The sequence below is a fragment of the Parasteatoda tepidariorum genome, chromosome 5 (genome assembly GCF_982258835.1).
Source record: "Parasteatoda tepidariorum strain Cologne lab strain chromosome 5, Ptep-v5.0, whole genome shotgun sequence".
Classification (NCBI taxonomy): domain Eukaryota; kingdom Metazoa; phylum Arthropoda; class Arachnida; order Araneae; family Theridiidae; genus Parasteatoda; species Parasteatoda tepidariorum.
The window spans coordinates 33,260,276-33,284,761 of record NC_141759.1 but is presented as its reverse complement, the minus strand read 5'-3'; the positions used below and the strand labels follow the sequence as shown (position 1 = coordinate 33,284,761).

The 24,486-nt window shown below is 31.8% G+C and overlaps 2 protein-coding genes across 5 annotated transcripts in view; both read right to left on the bottom strand.

Moving 5' to 3' along the window:
- The window catches only part of LOC107436851 (alpha-tocopherol transfer protein-like), a 127,795-nt gene that overhangs the window by 38,586 nt on the left and 64,723 nt on the right, over positions 1 to 24,486 (bottom strand). Inside the window, exon 1 of one of the 4 annotated variants that reach the window (XM_087163625.1) lies at positions 1,712 to 1,732. The exons of the other annotated variants lie outside the window; for them this stretch is intronic. The gene's annotated coding sequence lies outside the window, so the exon portion shown is untranslated. Of the gene's footprint in view, positions 1 to 1,711; positions 1,733 to 24,486 lie in introns of those variants that run through there. 4 annotated transcript variants of the gene reach the window in all.
- On the bottom strand, positions 3,558 to 13,043 carry LOC147808914 (uncharacterized). The gene is made up of 3 exons (XM_087162734.1): positions 12,944 to 13,043; positions 9,499 to 9,621; positions 3,558 to 5,980 (listed from the first exon to the last, which is right to left on the bottom strand). The coding sequence occupies exons 1-3, from the start codon at positions 13,041 to 13,043 to the stop codon at positions 3,558 to 3,560; spliced, it is 2,646 nt and encodes an 881-aa protein (XP_087018860.1).

The following is a 24,486-nucleotide window of genomic DNA, read 5'->3' as shown; positions in this document are numbered from 1 at the left end:
CACCCAACTTAAGATTTGTGAAAGCTCGTCTGGGAAGTAAAGGTGACCAATGCGCAATGCTGACTACATTGCCGCAATCATGACGTTGGTCACGAAAGTCTGGAGACTTAACCTCTAACCCCCCCCCCAACCCGCAACAGGCCGTTAAGGAAACGCTTTACTTCTTTTTATGAAAATGAAACTCAATGCCGTCTAAATTCTTTTTATTTTGTATGAGCAAAAGGACTTAGACGATATTGCTTTAAAAACTACTAGGAGGCTCCGCCCCCTGCTCGCTAACGCTCGCCAACCCCCGAGAATTGCTACGCAATCCTATGTGGTTAACGCCGTGAACCATGGCTCGCTGCGCTCGCTCGCCAATGAACACAATGTTCTAGCACAAAGACATAGTATTTTATCATCAAAGACGTAGTATTGTACTCATGCAGAAGAATTCTAATCACTGTTCTTATTGGCTTTTAAAAAAGTATATTGATTGCTATTTTGATTGTACATGGTGAAAAAATTAAAGCATTAGCTAAATGAAAAACATATTAGCAAAATAAATTATCAAATATTGCAGTTACTCACCTAAATTCAACTAAATGTGTATAATAAATTAGTTAATGCTAGAAATTCTGAAAGTTTTAGAAAATTTTTTTATTATTTAAAAATATAAACTTTAAACCCTAACTTTTCCTTGTGAGATAATAACCCTCAAAAAGTCTTTCATTTTCAAGAACACAAAAATTTGTTTTATCGCCAAATGAATTATTTTTTGGTGATCTGCATTATTGAAATCAATTTCTATATTAATTAACATTTGTGATAAATTACATAACATTTTAGAACAAAATAAGGATGTTTTACATACAATAAATTAAAATGCATGGTTGTTGGCATTACCCGAGAAATACCACGTGGAGGTCGCCATGCTGCATTTCTAATCGGGGAGTTTTGATTTTGGCAGTTCCCCTCTACTACTGCCAATAGAAGTTTCAATTAAATTTTTTCCAAAAAACATTTTTTTTCTGCAAAGCTCTAAGAAATTAGCACTAAGCATTTAGAATTTCTTTGAAAACACAATTATAGATTTGGTATCTTGGAGCAATTACTGAAAGGCTGTCAAATGACTTAACTCTTGACAGACCAACATAAAGTTGTCCATGAGTTTCTCAAAAGTCTGACCTTGTGACTTATTTATAGTCATGGAGAAGGCCAGCCAAATAGGAAATGGTTTTCTTTTAAAAGAAAACGGCATGTTGTTATCAGAGGGGATTAGTAGGAAATCTCCAATTTGGAGACATCCCTTGGATGAAAATTATCAAAATTACTGCTTTCTTCTCAATTTTTGCAAATTTTTATGAACCCAGGTAATGCAGCATTGGAGTAATTTTTTTAAATATTAAAATATTAGAGCACAAACGACATATTGACGTTTTGCGCCATTTTCAAAAAATTCGTTGAAGGCGCTGGCTTAGATAGGTTAAACTTTACCTAACCGTCATGAACATCAATTACACACAGATAAAAATAGCATATTATTTGCAAAAAAGCATCATTTCATATTGGGACCGAGCCTTCAAAAAACATCCTTAAATAATAATTTTCAGCCGAACTAATCACGTTGCATAATATACAAAATATTACTTATTGTCAACTAAATTACAGAACTTAAGGTAAAGCCTAATTCATCAAAAAATGCGCACTACTTTAAGTAAACTGTACATACCTGATTTGAGAACAAGCCCGTACTGGGAAAATATTACAGTCATAATTGACTTTATTAGATGTGACAGGAAAACATACTTAAATCAATTAAATCATTAACAAAATGATCTAAAGATGACTAATTATAGGTCACGTGGGAAACTTTCAATTTCATTTAGATTGAATAACGATTTAGTTCATGTTTCCGTTAGTGTAAGGCAAGGAAAAAACAAGGATTATTTTAATATGAAGAAAAAACTGCAGTTATAATTATTATTATCAAACATAGGAAAATTAATAATTTTTAGATCTTACTGTGTTAATGTTTTTTTTATTATTATTTAAGCATCTTTATGTTAAGATTCTTTAAAGTTACTTTTTCTGTTAATGAGAAAAAAATAAAAACATAAAATTTTTAGAATAACTATTTACATTTTGTTTTCAGGGTTTTTTTTTAAAGAAAAAAAAAGCGTGAAAGTTAATTAACAACAGATTCACTTTATTGTCGACAGTGTTTCATAATCTCAACGGTAGGGGGCAGTATTTGCAGTGGTTGTTTCAACTTCCGTTAGAAGATTCAGGTAGAAGAACTTCTGCTGTTTTATACTAAATTACGCAATTCGGCATCTCAACGATCGGGTAATTACATATAAATATAGAATAGTTACTCAAAGCATTTTGTTTTCATATCATGATCTGATAATTTAAAATATGATGAACACATTTTTCGCACGCGATGCAAAAATTAAATTCTGAATAACTGAGTACTCCGAATACATACAAACAAACCCGGAACGTCCAAAAAAGAAATCGTCACGTCGTTGCTATGACGTCAGAAGAGGACATCAAGACTTCCGGTAGGGTTTTTTTTAGAATAGACAATAAAGAAAAATAAAAAGAACAGTTTGTCTAGATGTCTCTGATAACTGTAGAACCATTTGTGTTATCGGCAGCAAGCTGATTTAGTTCCCAATCCTAAAAATCGTTTTAAAAAATGAATTTTTATTTCAGAGCATCGTTCAAAAATAAATGTTTCTGCTTCTATTTTTGTTTATTTATTCATTTATTTTCTTACAATTGGAATTGTTATAAATGAAACTGTGGTAAAAATTGTTTTCCTTCCTTTTTTAACGAATTTAAAAGATATCAGTGAGGTTTGCTAGCTTACAACTCTGTATAATCACAGCGAAGTTTATAGCACGTTCTTTAATAACAGAGGTGTCTAAGCTGACGTTATTGCACTTAACTGCCCACTTGAAACTCATGAATGATTAGTAAGTTGCAGATACAACCAATAGGAATGCGTGTATATTGAGATAGGAATACGAATCATCAAACAGGAATAGTGCAAGCAGAAACTGTTTGAATGATAGTGAAACATCGATCAAGTTCAGCATCTGACCTGGATATCTCTATTAAATATTTCTTTTATTTGATATCCGAGGGGAACTTAGGGATCAACGTTGACGGAATATGAGGGCTACGTCCTCTTATTAGTATTCCTACAGTTATCTGAAACAGCGTATTAATTTTATTTGTAGTTGCGCGTTTGAAACATATTTCTATGAAACTAAAAAAAACATTATAATAAATTGTAATTGAAATTTTAAAAAAAATTAAGTTATGGACAAAAAAGCAATTTCCGACTATCTCGAGTAAGAAAATTTTGTTTTTGTAACCAATTTAGATTTTTTCAATTCCATTTAACAATATTAATTTTTATGCAAAAATAATAATTTGCCGCTATTGGGTGGGTTAAAAATATTTTTTTTTTATTTCCAATGGCAGACATGAAAGACAAATTTGTAGCCAAGAACAATATAAAGAAAGAACAAAAAACGGAAACAAGAGCTACAAAAATAAAGAGTCTATAGGTCTGTAATAATGCATCTCGCCCGCCAATATCGTTCCCACAAGGGCCCAGGAGGAAGTGCAGGGCAATGTCTTAGATGGTTAGCGTCCATTTCTTCTTGTTGGTTACATAATGGACAAAGGGGGCTTGAAAAGATTTTAATTTTATACAGGTGTTTTGATAAACAGTCATGGCCAGTGGCGAGGCGAAAAAGGGCCACAGATTTTTCTCTTGGCCATGACGGAATATCTTTAATTCCTTCCAACCAGTCCTTATTTTTATTTGCTTCTTGGAGTTTTGCTTCAAATGTTGTTCGCAGAGAGATTTTTATTAGCCTTTTCGCGGTGTGGAAAGGAACTGGCTTAAGAGATATTTGTAGAATCTTGGCGGCTTTTTTGGCCAAGAAATCTGCAGTTTCGTTACCTTGAAGTCCACAATGCGCTGGTACCCATTGCATGGCGACATTTTTGTTGTGTTGGTCAAGCCTGTGAAGGGCTTGACGACAATGTAGAATGTCGGCAGATGCGGGGGATTTGGAGGAAGCAATAGCTTGGAGTGCGGCTTTGGAGTCAGAGAGGATGACTACGTTATTAAATTTCTCAAGGTGATTCTGTAGTTGTGACAGAGCTACGCTTATTGCCGATACTTCTGCATCGAAGGCTGTTCTAGACGAACCAATCGGGGTGTAAAATGAAAACAGGTTGCAGGAAACTCCGGCTCCTGCATTAGTGCCTTCAGCCAATCTTGAACCGTCTGTGAATATATGTAGCCATTCGTTCTCTGGGTACAGTAAGTGCAAAGTCTCCAGGGCGATAGATTTTAAGACTTGATCATTTGTGTCTCTCTTGGAAACATCTTGACACAAGTTTAAACTCAGTGAGTATCTCTCTTTTTCAATAGGGCACTGCGATCTAATAAGGTCTTCTGTTTTCCAAGTAATATTTAGTTGGTCTTTTATTTCAACGACTCTTTGGAGGAAACCGTTCTGGGTCTTCAAAGTTCGACCAATATTTGTCAGTGGGGTGCTCCATAGGGAGAGGCAGTCTGGTAGTCTTAAAATTTTTTCCCACAAAATAACTGCCCTCTCTTCTATACTAGTCTTGATGTTCATGTGGTGGGTAGATAATAGGAGTGCATCAATCGGAGTTGTTTTAATGGCCCCTGTTAAAAGTCGAAGGGCCTGATTGTGGAATCTTTCCAGCGAGTCAAGGACTTTTTTGCTGGTCGCCGCCAGCGGCTCGCAGCAATAAGTCATGAGGGGGAGTATATATGATTTATATGTCATGTCGAGGGTATTTCTACAGCATCCCCATTTTGATCCGGCTATTCTTTTCATTAGGGAAAGTCTCGAGGTGGCTCTCTCCAAAACTTTGGTCACGTGCTCTGTCCACGTCAGTTTTCGGTCGAATACAACACCTAAGTATGAAGAAGAGTCTGTATATAAAACGGGAACGTCCTCATACAATAGTTTTAGTTTGATAGGCTGATGTGTCAAGGAGAAGGTCTGGTAACATGTCTTTTCCAGGTTGACTTCCATGTTATTGATGTGGCACCATTTGTTTAATTCCTTTAAAGCCTGATTAAGGGCTAGTTCTGATTGTCTCTCAACACTGTTTTTGGGAGTTTCGGTCCAGATGACTAAGTCATCTGCGTAGAGAAGGCATTTGATACCGTTAATTTTCTGAAGGTCGACAATAAGGTCATTTATGTAGATGTTGAACAGTAAGCAGCTGGTAACAGCTCCCTGGGGAAGACCTGTCTTGAGTATCTTGCAACGGGAAAAGCAGTTTTCATAGCGAACCTTACAGATTCTTTGGCTGAGAAAACTTCGAAACCAGTCGAACATTTTTGATTGAACACCTATTTTCGCAAGTTTCAGTAGAAGGTTTTCCCTACAAACCAAATCGTAAGCGGATCTTAGGTCCACGAAAACAGCAGTGAGTACATGTTTTTTATCAAGAGCATCCTTTATATATTGGCTAAGGAGGGTGACATGTTGGTTAGGTGATCTGTACTGTCTAAATCCTGCCTGTTCTTCGGCTATGATGTTGTATGTTTCCGTGAACCATGTCAGTCTTTTTGCAATTATTTTTTCCATGGTTTTGGCTAGCATACTCGTTAATGAGATTGGCCTGTATCCCTTTAGGTTACCTTTATCTTTGCCATTTTTGTGAATAGGGATGATGATTGATTTGCGCCATATTAAGGGGACGCTACCTATATCCCACACTAAGTTAAAAAATTTTAGAATGGTATGCATTGCCTGAGTCCCCAAGTTAAGTAGAAATTCGGCAAATATCGCGTCTTCGCCTGGGGATTTTTCGGTCTTTAATCTGCTAATTGCAGTGAGGAGTTCATCGAAAGTATTGCCAGCAGAGAAAATTAGGTGGGGATTAAAGGCTAAAGGGGTTAAAAATATACCTTTCTTGATTCCCGCTACTAGAAAAAGACATTAAACTATTTCAAATACCAGAAATAATTTTCTTTATTTTTTGCATTAAATAGCATTAAGTGCAGCCAATGCTTAAAGTGCAGTGCAGTAAAGAAATCTGTTAATGATTTAGTTCTATAGTTAAACAATAAAAAATAATCGGTTTCAAAACTTCACTAATTTGCATTTTCTTGTCTTAAACTTGAGTTATTCTGACAAAATTCGATTAAAGAATTTCATTCCATTAAAGATGAAATTTCTTTGTCAGGAAATTGCAAATAGTTATCAGCTGAAAAAGTTTCACTTAAAATTAGGTAATTGTTCAATTCATCATCATGTGTAGAAATATCAGTATAATTTTATCATATAAATTTCGTTTCATATCTTAAGAATTTTTATGAGGATGAACAAATCTATTTTCTTCAATCAATTGAGGCATAGGGGCATTTTTGCATGTTTCTTTTATTAAATTTTATATTAATTTGCATGTTTTACATGAGAGGCATTTACAGCAAGATTATTTTATATCTTCGTGGCGGTAAAATTGATCAATGAATGCTACGTATTTGGCTGAAAAATTTTTTTTTAAAATAACTTTTTTACTTAACTAGATTCTTAACCATCGTTCTTAATGATAATTTACATTCAGATTTCAAAGTCTTGCTAAAAAAAGGAAAAAAAACAGGAAAGTGCTTGAAATATTTGCTTGTTGGAATCTATGGTGTCATAAAACCTAATGAGAAATGTTTAACTATTAAATATTGACTGTCCCTTCAAATATTATTATCTAATCAATTGCCTAATCCTCACATGGAGAATCTAAATGATAATAAACAAAACTTAATATGGTTAAAATTTTAAAATAAAAAATTTCCACGATACATGTCTCAAAACTGTAACATTCTTTAAAACAGTAATTTGAGAATGATTGAGCAATAACATTGAGTTTTGCAGATCTAACCTTGGCATTGAAAAAAAACTCTAAACTTCATCGCTTGTATATAAGGAAACAATCAACGAAGAAAATATTAAGTTAAGTAGCATGTTCCTACGTGATCCATGTTAGAATGGACAATGTTGATGTAACTTAACACAGTAAATGCTGAATTTATTTCCAAGAATTAAGATGCACATTATAGTTTTTCCTTTTTTTTTATTTTAAAAATCTGACTAAGTTTTCAATGATATCAAAAACTTTTGTTTGTTGCTTTATCTATGTTGCTTCTATTGCATAGCTTAGTTTAACAAGCTCATCGGATTAAAAATCCGTCATTCCTAGAGAAATGAAATTTATACCTGTAGCCAGAGGCGGGTCTGTAATGTTTTGAGGGTATTTTCTTTTTATAGGATAAGCCTGCAAGTGACAATCAGCATGAACATGTTATCAAAGTGAGCATGTTATTGACAGGAACATTTAATCAACACGTTTATATTAACGTTCTGGATGATCAGGAATAGCTTCTTTATGAACATATATATGACGAGAATGCTAATGATACCACCCCTTTATTTTCAACAGGCATTGAAAGAGAGACTTTGTGAATATGTGACTGCACTTAAAAAAAAAAAAAACTCTCATACACTCTACTACACCTCAATTGCCCGGCAAAATCCCCTGATTTATATCCCATATTTTTATTCCCTGTTGAATAAGAAAATTTTTGTACTAAAAAATTTAAGCAAAAAGGGGAAATTTTTACGCAAACAAAAGCGAAAATTTTCATCGCTTCGTTTATTATTATATTTATAAATATTATTTTGTTTATTGGCATTTATAAGCAATATTATTTTTTGTTTTAGCTTTGAATGACGCAGAATCCATAGAGAATTGTTGAAGCGAAGTATTATGAATAATACCGACAAAAAGAAATCGCCCAAAAAACTCAAAAATGACATGTAAGGTTCTTAACCTTATCTGCTCGAACTTCTTTGACCATCACAGAAAGGGTCACGTGTCCCAACTAAGCTAACTTGAATTGCTAAACTAAAAATATGACAGATTCTTTTTGTAGAACTCATGATACGTAACAGGCTCATCAAAAAATTAAACACGCATACAATTACACAAAAGGTTAGATATGAATATAACATTTTCTTTCTTCGCAAACAAAAAAAAAAAATAAGAAACTTGTCAGCGTTGTTGTCTATCTCGGAAAAAACAGTAAACTGTGATATGACAAGCCATGTGCACCCTGTCATATCACAATTTATGTGAAAGGCATTTCCATTTATAATTGTATTCAAGAACTGAGGTTGAAGCTATCATTTGTAGCAGTTTAGATGTTTGATGAAGTTCGCTTAGTATGAAATTTAGATTAGTTGTTCTAGAAAAGAGGAAAAATAACATTTTATTCATTATCATCAACATCCTTATTATTATTATTATTATCATTATTATTTCAGTGATGACTTGAGGACTTTATTTTTTGAAACTTTTGTGTACCAGAAAAAAAAATTAAATTTAGAATGGTCTGCTATTTTTTTTTTATTCTTATTATTCAGTTAGGCTATATGCATATGAATCAAATTTTACGACGTTAACAAAATTATTTTGGTAAAACTGAAGAAAGAAAGAAAAATTATAAGAAAAATTAACACTGAATAGATTCTTAGACTTTTTGAGAGACTGTCTGGCTCTTATGTCATTTTTCGATGGCGGCACACCACACAAATGATTAGACTCTAGATTTCGAAATCCCCCAGAGACAATAGTCTAAAAGATTAAGATCTGGTGATGAAGGTGGCCAATCTTCTTTCCAGATAAACTTTAGAAAATCAACATGACGCCAAGCACTCTGTGTTGTTTCGGCTCAATGCGATGGCGCAGAATCTTACTAAAATATACCATTCTTTTTGGGATACAATCTGCCACGATGGCCAATACTTCTTTTTTGCAATATTCAGCATTTGAGCAGCGATGGCTCAGGGGATAGATCGTTCGCCTTCCAATGAGGTGAACCGGGTTCGAATCGAGTCGATACGAATTCCACATCCGGCTTGTACCGACAACAGTGCTGACGTGAAATATCCGCAGTGGTAAACGGATCATGGGTTAGAGTCCACTTACTAACCGTGGGAGGCAAGGCCGTAGCCAGGATATTTTTTCGGGGGGGATATGGTAAGAAGCAAGCACAGTTTCAGACATGCGAAGTAGGGGAAAAACATTGTAACAAATGTTGTTTATTCTGTTGTTTACAAAAGTTAAACTAGTAATTAAAAAATATTACATAATAATTATTTTTCAATTAATATTACATAATGATTATAATTAATTTGTAAACAAAGTTTACAAAGACATACGACGGGGATTTGAAAAAAAAAATTTCGATTATTTTTTCAGGACAAACCGGAATATCCCGAAATATGCTTAATAAAGTTAGCCCTGTTAGCCTTTCTTCTTTAGTAGCATTTCCTGTTGCTGTTTTTACGCGTTTAATAGTAGAAAAAGATCTTTCTGCAGTTGCTGTGGTGATTGGCAACGTAGCCAATATTCATAACAAGCAATAAATATTTGGGAAAAAGATACTGTCACATTCTTCCATTGCTGAAGGTGCCGTATCTGGTCTACTAAGGGGTTCAAGCAGGTTCCACTTTGATGCCCATACTTCCATTTCTCCCATGAGGTCTTCGATGTCAATGTCTGCGATGTCTGCGTAGATTCGGAAATTGCATAAATTAATATCAACGTTCCAACAATACTTAGGTAACACTTTATTGAGAGATGCAAGAGAATCTTCGTGCTTCGAAAATCTTTCAATCAGTTAGGCAGGGAAATAATCTAAAAAAGGAATGTATATATTTTGACGGAAGTACTGCTCTGGGTCTGTGTTCTAATTTTTTATATTGCCACGGTGATTTTGATAGGATGCCAATCTAGGAAGTTTTGCATCTAGATCCAAACTTGTGAAAGTATTAAGGAGCTCCGAATATAGCTTTTGAAATTCATACTCGGCATTTTTTCTTTTGTTTAGAACTGTGTTGTTTTTTGGTTTTACATGTATCAAATCTCCATTCAAATCTAGATGAATTTGTTGGAGTGCTTTGCTCAGTGGGAGAGTCACAGAAAATATATCTCTACAAACAAATAAAGTAATGTAGAACTCACTTTTAGCGATAGTAGAATTATTGAGAGAAGTTGAATTATTTCTGGATAAAGTTCTTTAAATCTAATGATTACATCATGGTTTTCTATCCATCTTGTTTCGGAAATAGATATTATTTTTTTGAATTTTTCAATCGGCAAATTCGTTTTGATGATGTCTTCTAAAACTGGGTGAACTGGGAAAAGGTTTGATTCGACAGCTTTTGTTTTTCTTTTAACTGAGAGGCTCAAAGAAAGACTAAAAAGTTTGAAACCCAGAATTTCGGGGGGGGGGGATTTGCTCCGACGCCCCTGGCTACGGGCCTGGTGGGAGGTTCTCGTGGTCCTCCTCTCCATGTAGCGCAAATGCGGGTTAGCTCCATCAAAACGTCTTCCACGAAGGCAAATGTCTCCCAATACTTGATCCAGGAGTTCCCTTGTCTTCTGGATTGGGTTCAAAATAACAAGGCTAGGGAATTGAACATTCGTAGTCGTAAACCCATAAAATTGGGTCGGCTGTTCAACGACAGTTATAAAATAGAAAATAAAAATATTCGGCATTGGCTTTTACCCCTTGATCGATTAATTTCGTAGTAAACCTTCGGTTTTTCGATGCCGGTTATTTGATTCGTTTATCTGCAGCGCAAACCATTACAAAATTCTTGTTCTGAAAGTATTTCACAGTTAGAACATATTCAGTTATATCATCGAATGTTGGTGAGTATACAACATTATTTACATCTTTTTAAATTTTGTTCTGTGCATAATATTTTCTCATCTGAAAACATTATTCTGTCAACACTTTTGCTACTGTGACGGTTCAACAATTTTTTACATCTTTGTAAAAATTTCAATTTTTATGCATTAGTCAAATTTTGATCTTTTCTTTTGCGATAAGGGCGAAATCCCAGATCCTTACTTAATTGAACTAGCACAGTTCTACGACTCAAATTCTCTTCTATAGCCATTTTATGAGCAGAACATTGTAGATTTCTTCGAGTTTTTCCAGAATTATTTTACTGCGCTCTTGGGTACAAACTGAGCGTGGACGACCAGACCTGGCTCGACCTTTACAACCATTAGTATCCAATAATCCAATAATGTATGTTCTATATGTAAATGTTCTATTGTTTACTTTAAGCAAAAATCGTCAGCACTTATAGGAAATTACGCTCACAGAAATAGAGAGAGAGAGGCAATTGTTTTACCAAAGGATTAAAATTAACTCCCCATTTTGAAATGTTACAGTATTTAGTAACTACCCTGAGAAGTTTAATAAATCTTGCAGACATTCTTTTTAGAAGAAAATAAAGAAAAAAAGTTAAGAAAATGGTTTTTATGTCAGTGACTAATCATACGACAATTTATCTTCATAATACATACAAAATATTATTTCCTATTAATATTTTTGAACGGAAAATGTATTTTTCACAGACATGGTTGCAGGAATATTTCAGAATTTATATAATTTTTTAATTTTTATAGTATATTACAAAAAATTTACTTTTTAATGTTGAATAAAGGAATTTTATTGTAAGCTAGGTTATTACTACAAACATTTGCATGTTCACTTTTCTTTACAGACTTAGTTCTTGAACGTAGAATTAGTTATTTTTTTATAAGTATTTTGTTCATGTTTGAATTAATTAAATCATCACAAAATCATATGAGTTATTTTAAATTTTGATTTGTGTATAACATCCTAGTAGAAATCTTTACTGATGAGATTTTTTCACTGAACTATACTGATGAGATCATTTCGTACACTTAATTTCTTATACGAGGTTGTACACTCGATATTTTGTTCACGTAAAATTTTGTACAAATGATATTTGCTCATGTGACATTTTGTCTTTAGTCACGAGATTTACAAGTCGCGAGAGTTTTTCCCAAGGCTTAACTCTTTTGTTATTAAAAAAAACTTCAAAATGTAGTCTAAAAAATGAGTTAATTGAGGAAAACATTACATAAAAACCCTTATGATTATTATTTGGTGAAATCAAATTCACGTGTTCATGTTGTTAAAAAAGAGAGAACATTTATTTCGATAATAATCCTCAATAAATAATTAGTATACCAGGATCATAAAATGTGTTGACAAAAGAGTTTTGAACCTTTTCAGAACAGAGTAACACTGAGAAATTTTCCCTATCACCACCTGTGACGATTTAATATTATTATAATATAAATCAAGAATACATGAATTATTTTAATGACTCTAAATCTCATGTGATCCAACAATTAAGTAAACAAAACATGTTGTCATTTTGTGAAATATTTTAAATGCGTAATAAAGCTCTTTTTTAGGAAAGAAAAATACAAATTTTATATTTCCTGATTGGAAAAAAAATTGAAAAATAATAAATCACAAGGTATCAAATTTGCTTAAAGTATTATGAATTACACAAGTACGCCACTGAAAACATATTTTAAATTAAATGTCCTTGCTGTTTGCAATAGTTATTTCGCAAATTTCAAATGAAACGCACTAATAAGATTTTTGTCATCACCACCTGCAGAGTTTTGAAATATGTTTGGTATAAATTAAAATAACATGAAATTGAATTTTTTTTTTCACTTTCCATAATATTTAATATTCAAGTAAACAAAACACGTTGCAAAATAATTTAAATTAGCCTTATTTTGAAAAACATCACGAATTAATTTAATGGTCATTTTTTTCTGAAAAGGGATAAATTCATTTTATTTTCAATGGTTTTATTTTATAACCACCGTTGATTTACAGATCTATTTTTTGGTTTACTGCTATCAATATACAAATCCGTTGCCAAATAATTTTGAAACCAGAAGACGAAGGAACATTTGAATCATGCATTGGGGTCAACTAGCCTTCACAGAGGACTTGTTGATGGAATTTACCCACGTTTACGTTTTACGATGAGAAAAACAAAGAGACCTCTCACGGTCACATCGACGGCAAGGGTTGTGGTGGGTGAGAGCCTGGAGCAGAACTCGTATTGACCAGCCATTGCTGGGACAAAGGATATAGAAAGGCCACTAGATTCCTTGTCTGAGACACGAACCTGGATCGTCTCAATGAGAGGCGAGCTCTCTATAACTTAAATCACCACGACTCGATCTCTCCTAAATTTATTTTATTTTATAGTCGGCCTTGAACTGCTCACCCAGTTTTGGGTTTGCCCCAATCATGTGCAACCTTGTAATCTTATAATTTTAAGCCCAACTCAGAAGACTAGGGAACTCCTGAATCAAGCATTGGGAAAAACAAGCTCTTCTGGAGGGCTTTTTCATGAAATTAGCCAACATTTGCGTTGCATGGCATTTAAGACCACGAAAGCATCTTACGTTTAGGCCAACGGCAAGCCTAACGCGGCTAACTTACGAGCCTGCTGAAAGATCTTTATTTTATTTTATAACCGGGGTTTAAGAGCCGATCCAATTTTGAGCCCAATTCAGAAGACAAGATGACTCCTGTATCAAGCATTGAGTTAAACATACCTCGTTTTGATTGCACTAACTCGCATTTGCGTTACATGGAGAGGAAAACCATGAAAACAACCCATTTTTAGACTGCGACAAAGGGATTTTAACCAGTAATTCATCTACCATTGAAAATATTTTACGTCAGCACTGCGGTCAGTGCGAGCCGGGTGCAGAATTCGTACCAACCAGCCACCCCTAGGATTAAAAATTGAGTTACCTCATTGGCAGGCAATGCTCTATCCCAGGAATCACCGCGGCTTGATCATCCTTCAACTAAGAACATTTGTGCAAGTTAACTCGTTAATGCCTAACCACAAAAAGGGAACTATGTATGAAAATTACTAAATTTTAAAACATGCCAATGCTTACTTTTTCTTATCTTAGAAAAATATCTATCGGATTCTGGTGATCATGAAATTTCTGATTGAAAAATCTCAATGCAATAAATTCTTTATTCTAAATTAAAATGATTTAAAATTTCATTTGCAATTCATCAGTTGGTTAATCTGTTAATTAAAAAGCTTGAATAAATTTTGATGGCGGTTAAATTTTAACAAAGCAATATTTCTTAATTGCCGTTAAACAATATTTTTCACAGTAAATTATACATTATTTGATAAATAATACACTCAATTATTTTCAGTTTTCTACATTGCATAATTTTTAAAATAAATATAAACCTTAAAATATTCAATGAATTCAAATTTTTTTTGTAAATATGTTGATAACATTATCATTAACTTTAATATTTTGAATTTACGTATTACAAAATATTGTCGAATATGCATTGCTGACCTATACGATAAAAGGAATGATTTTATATTTAATATCAATAAACTATTAGCATAAAAGTTTAATATTTCTAAAAATATTTAAACAAATATTTCTTTAAACAAATTATTAGAAAAAAAAAGAATTTGCATCAGAATTTATATATATAAAAAAAACTGACTTTCTATTTTGAAATTTAATTAAAAGCAAAAATTATCGAACAAATGTAATTAAATTCTACAAAATTATTAAATTAAGATGAAATATTAAATAAGAGATATTATGTATAAAAACAACTTTGAATTATCTATATTAATTTAGTTTTTGCCATGAGCAAACTCAACTCGGGCAAATCCTCAGCAATCAAAAAATAAAAATTATATCGTAAATTTTATGTAAATGCTCTCAAAATTAAAAATGTTATATTTTAAGTATGACCTTCTAACGTATGACTACGATAGTTAATAGTCATAGCCTAAAAAATAGTCATAATCGTTAAAAATTTCTACTTTAATTCCCTCAAAGTAAAAAAAAATATTTTGAAATCACCTGAAATTTTTGAGGGTTATGGATTAACTTTTTGACGCAGATGAGACACCTGCGTCCCCATTTCTTTTTTTTTCTTTTTTTTTTTGTCGCTCTAATTACAAGTAAAAATATATTTTTGTATTTTTTTAATCCTTAAAAAGTGTATTATTTCTAAAAAAAATGCGTTCGATTATTTGAATTATATTTGTATTAAAATATAAAACAAAAGTAGTTCGATTAAAAATTTTAATTCATACTTAAAAATTTATCAATAATCGATTTTGTAAGTTAAAGAATTTTCGATGATGAACAGCTGTTTTTCTTAATTCTCAATAACTGCAAATGAGGGCAAATTTGTAAAAATTATGTTTGGAAGTGTTTGGGAAATTTTACCTCTAACTCAGAAAAAGACACTGGTATTATACGCTGTATTTCATAACTATAAGTTATTAAAACGCCAAATGTAATATTTTTCATTTATTTTGACTTAAATTATTACAAAATAATGAAAAAAGTATGAAAAATATGTTTAATAAGAACTCTACGTCAAGAGACTAAATTGATTTAAATTCACTTCACGGCCCTTGCAAAAACATAATATATTTCCTCTTTTTTATTTACAGTTTTATACAATACAGAAAATTATTATTTAAAATCTTATCACCCAAGCTTCAAGAAACTTCATTCTTGTTCATTATAAAGCAGGAAACAAAGCATGTCATGAAAACAAATTCAAAATAAGACTTTTACTTGCAAATTCAATTTTAAGCAATAAATAAAAAAAAGTTAAAATAGTTTTGTTTTTTAGAGAAGAAGCTGACAATTTCAATCATAAATTACACGTGAAAGACATGATAAAAACAGAAAAATAATTTAGGAAAGTCATAAGTAATTATTCGTCTATTAGGTAGTTTAAAAACATTGTTCTTCTTCGATGCTTTCACCCAGAATAGATTTATTTTTAACCATTTCCGGAACAGTAAATTTCGATTGAAAATTTTAGTCAGGTAGCACAATAGCAAGTGCGACTTTAGTACATTCCAAGCGAAGAAACGTACTTCAGCACTCATTGTTTAAAGAAAAGTGCTTGATCTACCTTTAAAAGCAACTAAGTCTACATTTCTAGTGGTTTTTTAACACTAATTCACCAAATAACAATAGGTGAATTAGCTTTGCAAGACTGGCTACAGCGCCTCCGAAAGGGTTAAGAAACTCTATTCAATTTTTGTAACAAACTACGCGCATTTGGCCCAATATTTTTGCTACCATACTTTTCCTTTGAAATAAGAATAATTTAAATTATCTTTCTTTGTAATTAATTGTTACATAATTAAACTAGGGTTTTAACAAATAAAGAATATTCTTTATATAGAATAATTCTTTGAAAGAATATTCCTAAAAATATTTTTTGACGATTTTGGGCACATTTGCTTGTTTTCCAATAAAGGCCAAATAAAGACAAATTTGTTATGCCCCTATTTTTTCTGAGTTAAGCTCCCTGCTATTTTCTTTCTTTCATCAATTTTTCTCTTCATTTTTTTCTAACTGTTACATCTTAAATTCATGTATATCTCCATCCCCTAAAAATAATTAACGATAAAAAAAAAACAATTAAGCATTTCCTTTTCAAACTTTTCCTCAGTCATCCCTTATCACGATTCATCTTTTAAATCTATAATCCTAGGATGCTTTGCAGCCTCTTATCTCATTAGCACGAATTTATTGATCGTCTTTTTTATTAATTCCAAAATATAATGTGATAAATCCAATTTTAAAGCCACTTCAGAGTTTGTATTTTTAGAACGCCTCAACCTCATTGAGAAGGGTGAGTCATATATGCTTTCTTTGGGTTGGGGCAATCAGGGTAAAAGACATATAACTGATTGCTAAATTATTTTTTAGCAGTTTATTTGTGGGCACTGTAACAATAGTCTGACTTATTTGACCAAAACGAAACCTGTTTGACCAACTCTAAGCATTTCTCGCTCATGCTTTCTTACTGAAATGTTATTACTTAATTTATACACTCAAAATATAAGAAACAACCCCTCCATCTACAAAAATATTATTTATTTTCATGGAAGGATATTCTAATTCGACATACAAAGCATTTGTTCAAACGTAGCACTGATTAAACTAAATTAACTATATTATTATCATTTCAAAAAATAAATAATAGGAATAACCTCGTATTATGTAATTCAAAAATAACAACAATTACTATTACATTCAACAAACATCGAGAAAATGACACGCATTTAAATGTCAAAGATATTTTATATTTAAACATTGTTAATGGATGATTTCATACTTGGATAAAGATTGTGATTCTTATCAAATACAGCATGAGGCAAAACGTGAAGGAAAATGAATAGTATTTTGTTGTATGGAAGATTTAAAAACTTAAACAAAACCAGCATGGAGGAAAACGTGATGCAAAAACAAAGTCATCAAAGCTTTTACGTCATAAACAGACTGATACTTCACAACCTATTAAATTATTATAATAAAAAAATAACAATAAACTGATCATGCTGCAAAGCACGCTGTTATGAATAACGATTTTCATTTAACAAGTTCCTGTCGGTAAAATAACACCAGTAAAGTAACCATTTAAGAAAACCCGTATGTAAATAATTCATTTCAAGGACAAAAACGTAAAATTCACATTAGACTTTCGAGGAAAATAAATAACTATATTATATGTTTGAATCTTTTAGGAAAAAAGCATTGTTTACGAATATCGAATATTTAACCATCGTTTATTATATAGGTTTCTTAATAAAAAACGATTTAAAAGAGGAATTAAAACTTTTATAAGATTAAAAAGGAATATGTTTCTGAAACTGATATAAAAAATTTTATAGGCTAGATAATTCTAGGAAAATAAGAATGTTTGCGAATGAAAAATATACTTAACTATAATAACATTTTAACTAACTGCCATTTAATATTTAGATGTTTTTATTAAAAAGCGATTCTTTACTTGAAAAGAGGAATTAAAACTTTTATATGATTAAATAGGACTATATTTCTGTAACTGGCATGCAAAATATTATATGCTTGAATATTCAAGGAAAATAACAATGTTTACTATTAAAGAATAAGTTTAATTATCGCTTATTGTTTAGGTGCTCTAACAAAAAACAATTCTTTATTTGAATAGAGAAATTAAAACTTTTATAAGATCGAAATGGACTTTATTTCTGTAACTGATATGAAAAACTGATATGATTACAAGCTGAATTAATTCGCATGTAAATAGTGGAAAATTTTTATTCTTCAAATCTCAAGTGCCAGACCCCAAGTTCTGAAATGATGTAAGTAAACATTTCTATAACGAAGAAAGTGATAGTATTTATATGTTTAAACCAAATGGTAATTGACTTATTATTTTCTGCTTACGCTTTAAGGAGTTACTGTGTTTTTGCTTCAGATCCAAATTGTTAATAGATTATGGTAAACAGATATGCCATATTTCTGTTAACTATATACTCTCTCCATTCCAAATTAATTGCAACATTTAGGTAGAAAATTTTGTTCCTAATTTAGTTGCTACATTATATGTAGGTGAAGTCATAAATAAATTCCTATTCAATCAAGTAGATCGACATTAGTAAAATTATACTACTAATGTTCACAATTCATTAGCTAGAACAATGTTTCCCAAAGTGTGGTACGCGTACCCACAGGTGTACGGGAACAATTTAGCGGTGATACTCGTTTTTATGCGAAATATCTTGCAACAAACAAAATTGTATTCAAAAACAAAGCTAGCCATGAAAATTTACAATTACGTATTTTTCTATTGGCTATTTTTTGTAAAGTTAACAGTTTATAATTAGTGGTGTCAACAGCCAGTTGTGACTTTTAACTTTCGTGCAATTTTTTTATAGTAAAAAATGCATTCATTTTTTTATCAGTGGTACACAGCATTATAAGAAATTTAAAAAGCGTACACAAAAGTCATAAGTTTGAGAAACACTGAGCTAGAAGATAGCTTTCTGCAATTTCTGCTGGTATTATCCTTCAAAATGGAGCGAGACTTAAGGGTGCAAGAAACCTGGATTTTGTAAACTAATTTGAAAATGAAGGAGGGAGTGCTTGGTAAGTCAATGTAGTTAATTGATAGCATAGATCCCTGGAATATCTAAAATTTTACAAACAAAAGCATAAAATCACCAATATCAATAATTGGTACAAAACTATTCAAATGTAGCAACTCATTTGAAGCTGACGGAGAATATTATTTATTAAATATGGGGCTTTTGAAAAAAGGAAGCAATTGATATTAAGTTTACAAAAAAAAAATCAAGTTTGAAAATTTTAAATTCCGTTCTTTTGTGCTTTTTCAGACTTTTTGGTAGCTCATTTATCAAGAATAATCCTGGAAATCTGTAAAACCTGACTGAAACAACATTTACGAACAATAAAAACTAAAATCTATGAAAGAAATGCCTGATATTGAAAAATAAAATTATAACGCTAGCATAAATTCATGTAATCCTTTCTTGATTCGGCAATTTTTTTTTAAATGATAAAAAAGAATCACCTTTAAATCTACAAATCCCAGAGCATTATTCTTTCTATATTAAAAGTATTAAAATAAACAAAAATATGTTAAAGAAACTAAATTAGTATAAACTGCTGAGTGACGATTCCTTAAATCTACTGTATCAATTAATTGTTTCCTTTTATTGACTCTAGAGGGCTCTGGTCTTCTTTCGTAAACACGCATTTCATGCTGCGTCCAAATTTAAAAAATCATCAAACTCTTACATAACATTTTTAAAAAGCCCAATAGCCACCAATCAAGACTTAAATATTTTCACACATTACATCTTTGCAAAAAATTTTTAAGATGTTTTTGTCAGCTTGTTTTGTTATATATTAATAAATAAGGAAGATAAAGAAATTTGATAAATAAAAAAGGACATGTTTTGAAGACACTAACCAAAACTTTCTTGAAGAGCGAAGGCTTGCGCATGGTTTACCTTAAATGAGAATTCCGATCCTTTAGTAGTCCGAACTTTGTGATATCGTTCGTAAATCCCCCACTGCACAGTTTAGTATCCCGAGCATTGTGACATCTTTCTCATTTCACTCCCACAGCGCAGTTTATGTTCGTTGCGTCGAACTACTAAATTGATCCGAGCGGAGACATCTCATCTAGGTACTTTTTAAATTCGAAACAAACCTTTAACTTTAAATTATAACGCATTATTTCATTTCGCTGTAAAAAGAACGAACTGAGCTTAATCGCACACAAATACTTTAAAAGTAAAAATATCATTAAACTCAAAAAAAAAAGAAGAAAAAACATGTGATTTTTCCACTTAGATAAAAACTTAGTGATTAGAAAAACTTAACATTTATCTATAACTATTAAAAACTCATAACAAATAAGTAAAGTAGCATATTATTTACTAACAAACATTATAAAGCCGCAATGAATCAGGAAATAGAGCGTGAGTTAGGTTCGAATCCCAACGTTAGCGGTAGATACGGATTTTGCTCCCACACCAACCACAGTGCTGACATAAGCTTTCCTAAATGGTTGACGATATATGGGTTAGAATCCCCTTACCGTCAGGCTAACCATGGGAACTATTTCTTGGTTTTCCTCTCAGTGTAACATAAATGCAGGTTAGTTCTACTAAGTCCACCACCACGAAGGCTAATTTGTCACAATGCTTGATCCAGGTGTTCCTTTGTCTTCTGGTATAGGTTTAAACTCACAAGGTTATGTTTAGTTATGTTATGTTAGTTGAAAGTTGATTGTCGTAAGCTCAGAATTGAATCGGTCGTTCAATGCCGGTTAAAAAATTTAATAACAAACATTATCTCATATGAAAGATTCTTCAAATTTCATATGAGATAATGTTTCCAATAAGTATTGATGATAGAAAAAAATTAACGCGATGTTTGTATTATTATTGATTGATTGATTTTTAGCTTACGTGATAAGTGTTTTGACCTGAATGAAAAATGCTTTTTTTAAGAAAAAAAACGTATTTCACTCGACCTTTAATTTCTTAATTATTTAACCAGACATCCGGAGACAAATGTTCCATTTACTTTTGTTTATAATTTTCAAAAAGAAAAATTTGCTTATGCATTACGTTAACACCCAAAATAATCTCAAGAAACTAAAGAGATGATTATTTAAAAATTAAACCTATTAATCAACGCTGATAATATGAAAATATGAATTATGAATAATCAGAAAATGAGAAAAACTGGCAGTAAAAACATTTCCTTAGTACCTTTCTTCCGGAAGAAGTAAACTCTTTAAAATTACATCTACTTATTAACCGTTATAACGCATATACAGTTTATAAGTGCCGAAGTACAGCTGTTGCAACAAAGAGTTTACATGTCCCCCGAAAGAAGGGCGGCAATGAAATGTTATTACTACCAGTTTTTTATCATTTCCAGATAAGTAGCAGTGCCGATTAAAGCGGATTTGAAAATGTTTTGAGCATCCGAAATCGACACCATCATCAGCATCAAATCACGATTGAAGAACGTGTTTTTGTCCTAATGATAAACATCGTGTTTTGAGCGCTAGAAACATGTCCAAAAAATTTAATTTTTCATTCGTGAAACTTTAGAAAGTTATATTTTTTTTAAGATTTGAAAACCATGTGATGCTTAAAGACGCTTAGAATTTTGGGAGCTAATGATATACAAAAATCGTAAATAGAAATTGTAATCGGCGAGATAAATCAGAAAAGTTAACATAAATTGAAAACTCAGAGAGGCTGCTATATACAATAATGGGATTCTATGCAATATATTGACTCATTGAAAAGGGAAGCCCCGAGGCATAAAAAATAAATAATGTTTCACTAAATCAATTTCAGAACTAGGAATTCTTATTTTTTCCCCTCTACCATATGTATTCTTTTTTTCTTTCGCATCAAACAACTTCTCACTTTGAAAAAAAAATCTCATCTTGACCGTTTCTATTAAAAAGTATCAACCGCACCTACGCTACTATTATATTTTCAAAAATGCACAAAATGTCTCATATAAAAGTTTTCCTTTAATTTCTTACTCATCTTTTGAGGAAAAAAAACAATCGAAAAAAAATCGTCCTTAATAGAGGACAGTTTCACCGCTCTTAAAAAAAAATAGTAACACAGGAGTTTTATTATTAGGATATATTTTTCAGAAAGCAGGTACTTCTGCCTGCCATTATAAATGAATAATGTAAATATTTACATTTGGATTCGAAATCATGTATCAGTACTTTTCTTAAAGCTGAAAGTGCAAAGTAACAGAGGAAAAAAAAATTCAACTTGATGTAATCAATATTTCTCTTTTTGTGACAATTACTTATAGGTCACTTTAAAATCGCGATTTCTTTTATTATTCTACTTTTTGAATCTGGGTATTAATGTGCTAAGTTTTTAAACTTAAAACTTATTGTTGTTGTTTCTAGTGTTACTTGCCAATATCAGCAAACCTGCTTGGTGAAACTAAGCGAATTTGAGGCGGAGGGTGCGTTTCTTGTTTTTCAGTGGCGCCATCTATGGCCAAGAATACGACTTCAGCAACACAATCGTCCCACCCTGTCTATAGGGCAGACTCATTCATATATCCATTCATTCATCCACAGATTGTAAGCTTGACCTGAATCAGAGAACGATCAATCTCCAATTCAGTAACCCCTGCCGTACCGAATTGGAGATTCATCGTTCTCTGATTTTATTCCGTGAGCCAGAAAAAGCCTAGTTGCAAAGCCGAGATCAGTTATATTATCGCATAATCAAAGATTAAACACTTTATTCTTAAATCTTAATTTATATTTTTGCTGTACGGTAGAATATCAACTTATTTTAGAATACAGTAATTTGCAACTGCTTGCTGATGTCCTGCTTGACTGGAATTTTCAATCGGAATTTGCTGTTCCATAAAGCATTAAGTGATGAATAAATGTGAATTAAATGTCTATTTACAATGTCACTTAATTGGACATTTTACGATCACTAATAAAAAAAACTTTTTTGATGGACGTAATAGTTGGCAGGTATGATACTGTTTACTTCGAATCATGTGAGCCAGTGAGATAAAATCTTTAATTACTGTAAATTACTGGACAAAAATAAGAAGAATATAACGGATAAGAAGAATGTGTTTCGGAGAAACAGAAACTGTAGATAAAATGTTTTTGAAAGCTGTGAAAATGTATGATTCATCAGAATTCTTGTGAAATGATAAGGATGCCTAGAAGCGCCAGAATTATGTTATCTTAAGGTATCCGTAAAATGCTACTTTTTATATGTTTGATCTATTAGTTTCACACAGATTCTGCAATAAAGTTCATTTAAAAGAAGAATGCAATAATGAAGCATTCAAAACCGAAATTTTATTTGTCGAAAAATATTAATTGTTTTGGAGGGGCTGGTTTGGAATTGAGTTGAAAGTGTATTTTACAAGGTATCTGAAATTCAGGCAATAAATAATTTTGATTAAAATACAGATTTTCAATTAATAATGCGTATCACCGTTTCTTATAATTATGATTGAATTCCATTATTAACGTATATATATATATATATATATATATATATATATATATATATATATATATATATGTAATACAAAAATTAAATACTTTTGTATTAATAAAAGCATTAAAACTTTATTCCTTTTCATAGAATATCTTTAGTAAAGGATAAGGGTAGAAATTCTATTTTGGGACTTCAAGGCTAAAAACATGCCAATGAATAATAATTAGATTTATACTTCAAAAGATAAGTTATTTTAAGATCTTTCACTTCCATATAAGGAAAGATTAAACGATTTGCTTTGAGTAATAAATAAATTTGATGAGGAGTAAGAATACAAAAAAGATATATGACTGGACTTTTTACTCTTTTTAATCATCCTATATAACGCAGGACCTAATGTTTTTGCGTGGCTTTTTGTTGTTTATCATGCTAAAATAAAATCCGTCAGCTTAGACGGGATAGGTTAAACTGCTATTTTACCATCGCAACTTAATAAAAGAAGATTATGCACAATCTGGACTCTTCAATCATGCTTCTTTCACCTAATTAACTAAAAAATATCGGTGTGGATACACCGCATATTATAAGCCGGCAGGATTGTTGCTTTGTGCAGGAAACCCCTTAAAAGAAAATTTTTGTGCAATACTAATATTGTGAACTATGCCTAAACTGACTGCTACTTCGTCGCCTTGGAACTCCCTTTTTCACCCCTTGGTCTGAAGAGAAAAAACTTCATTGGACTCCTGAGATTAAACAGTTCTCGATTGTGGGGGAAAAATGAAAAGACTTCCCACCCGGAAGAAATCGCCTAACGCCGTTCTGAAGGATTCCTCATCCCTTCACCACCCGGGAGAAAAATTGTTTCATCGGTGATTTTACGGTACCAGTTCCGGTACATTCGCCGCTACTAGAATGCTGAAAGTGCTTAAGGATTTTGTGTCACAGTCATGAAAACGTTTGTGTCTACACTGCCTGTTAGTGCCCTCAGAAACAATGGAAGTGTGCGGATTAGTGTTTTAGAAAAGTCCTAATCATGATGTTGTGAAAAAAAAAAGTGTAGTGAGTCGGCACCGAGTGATAAAAAAAAAAGTTTTGTGAAATCAAAACATAGAAGAAGAAAACCAATTATGTGCGCGTTTCTTATTCGAAA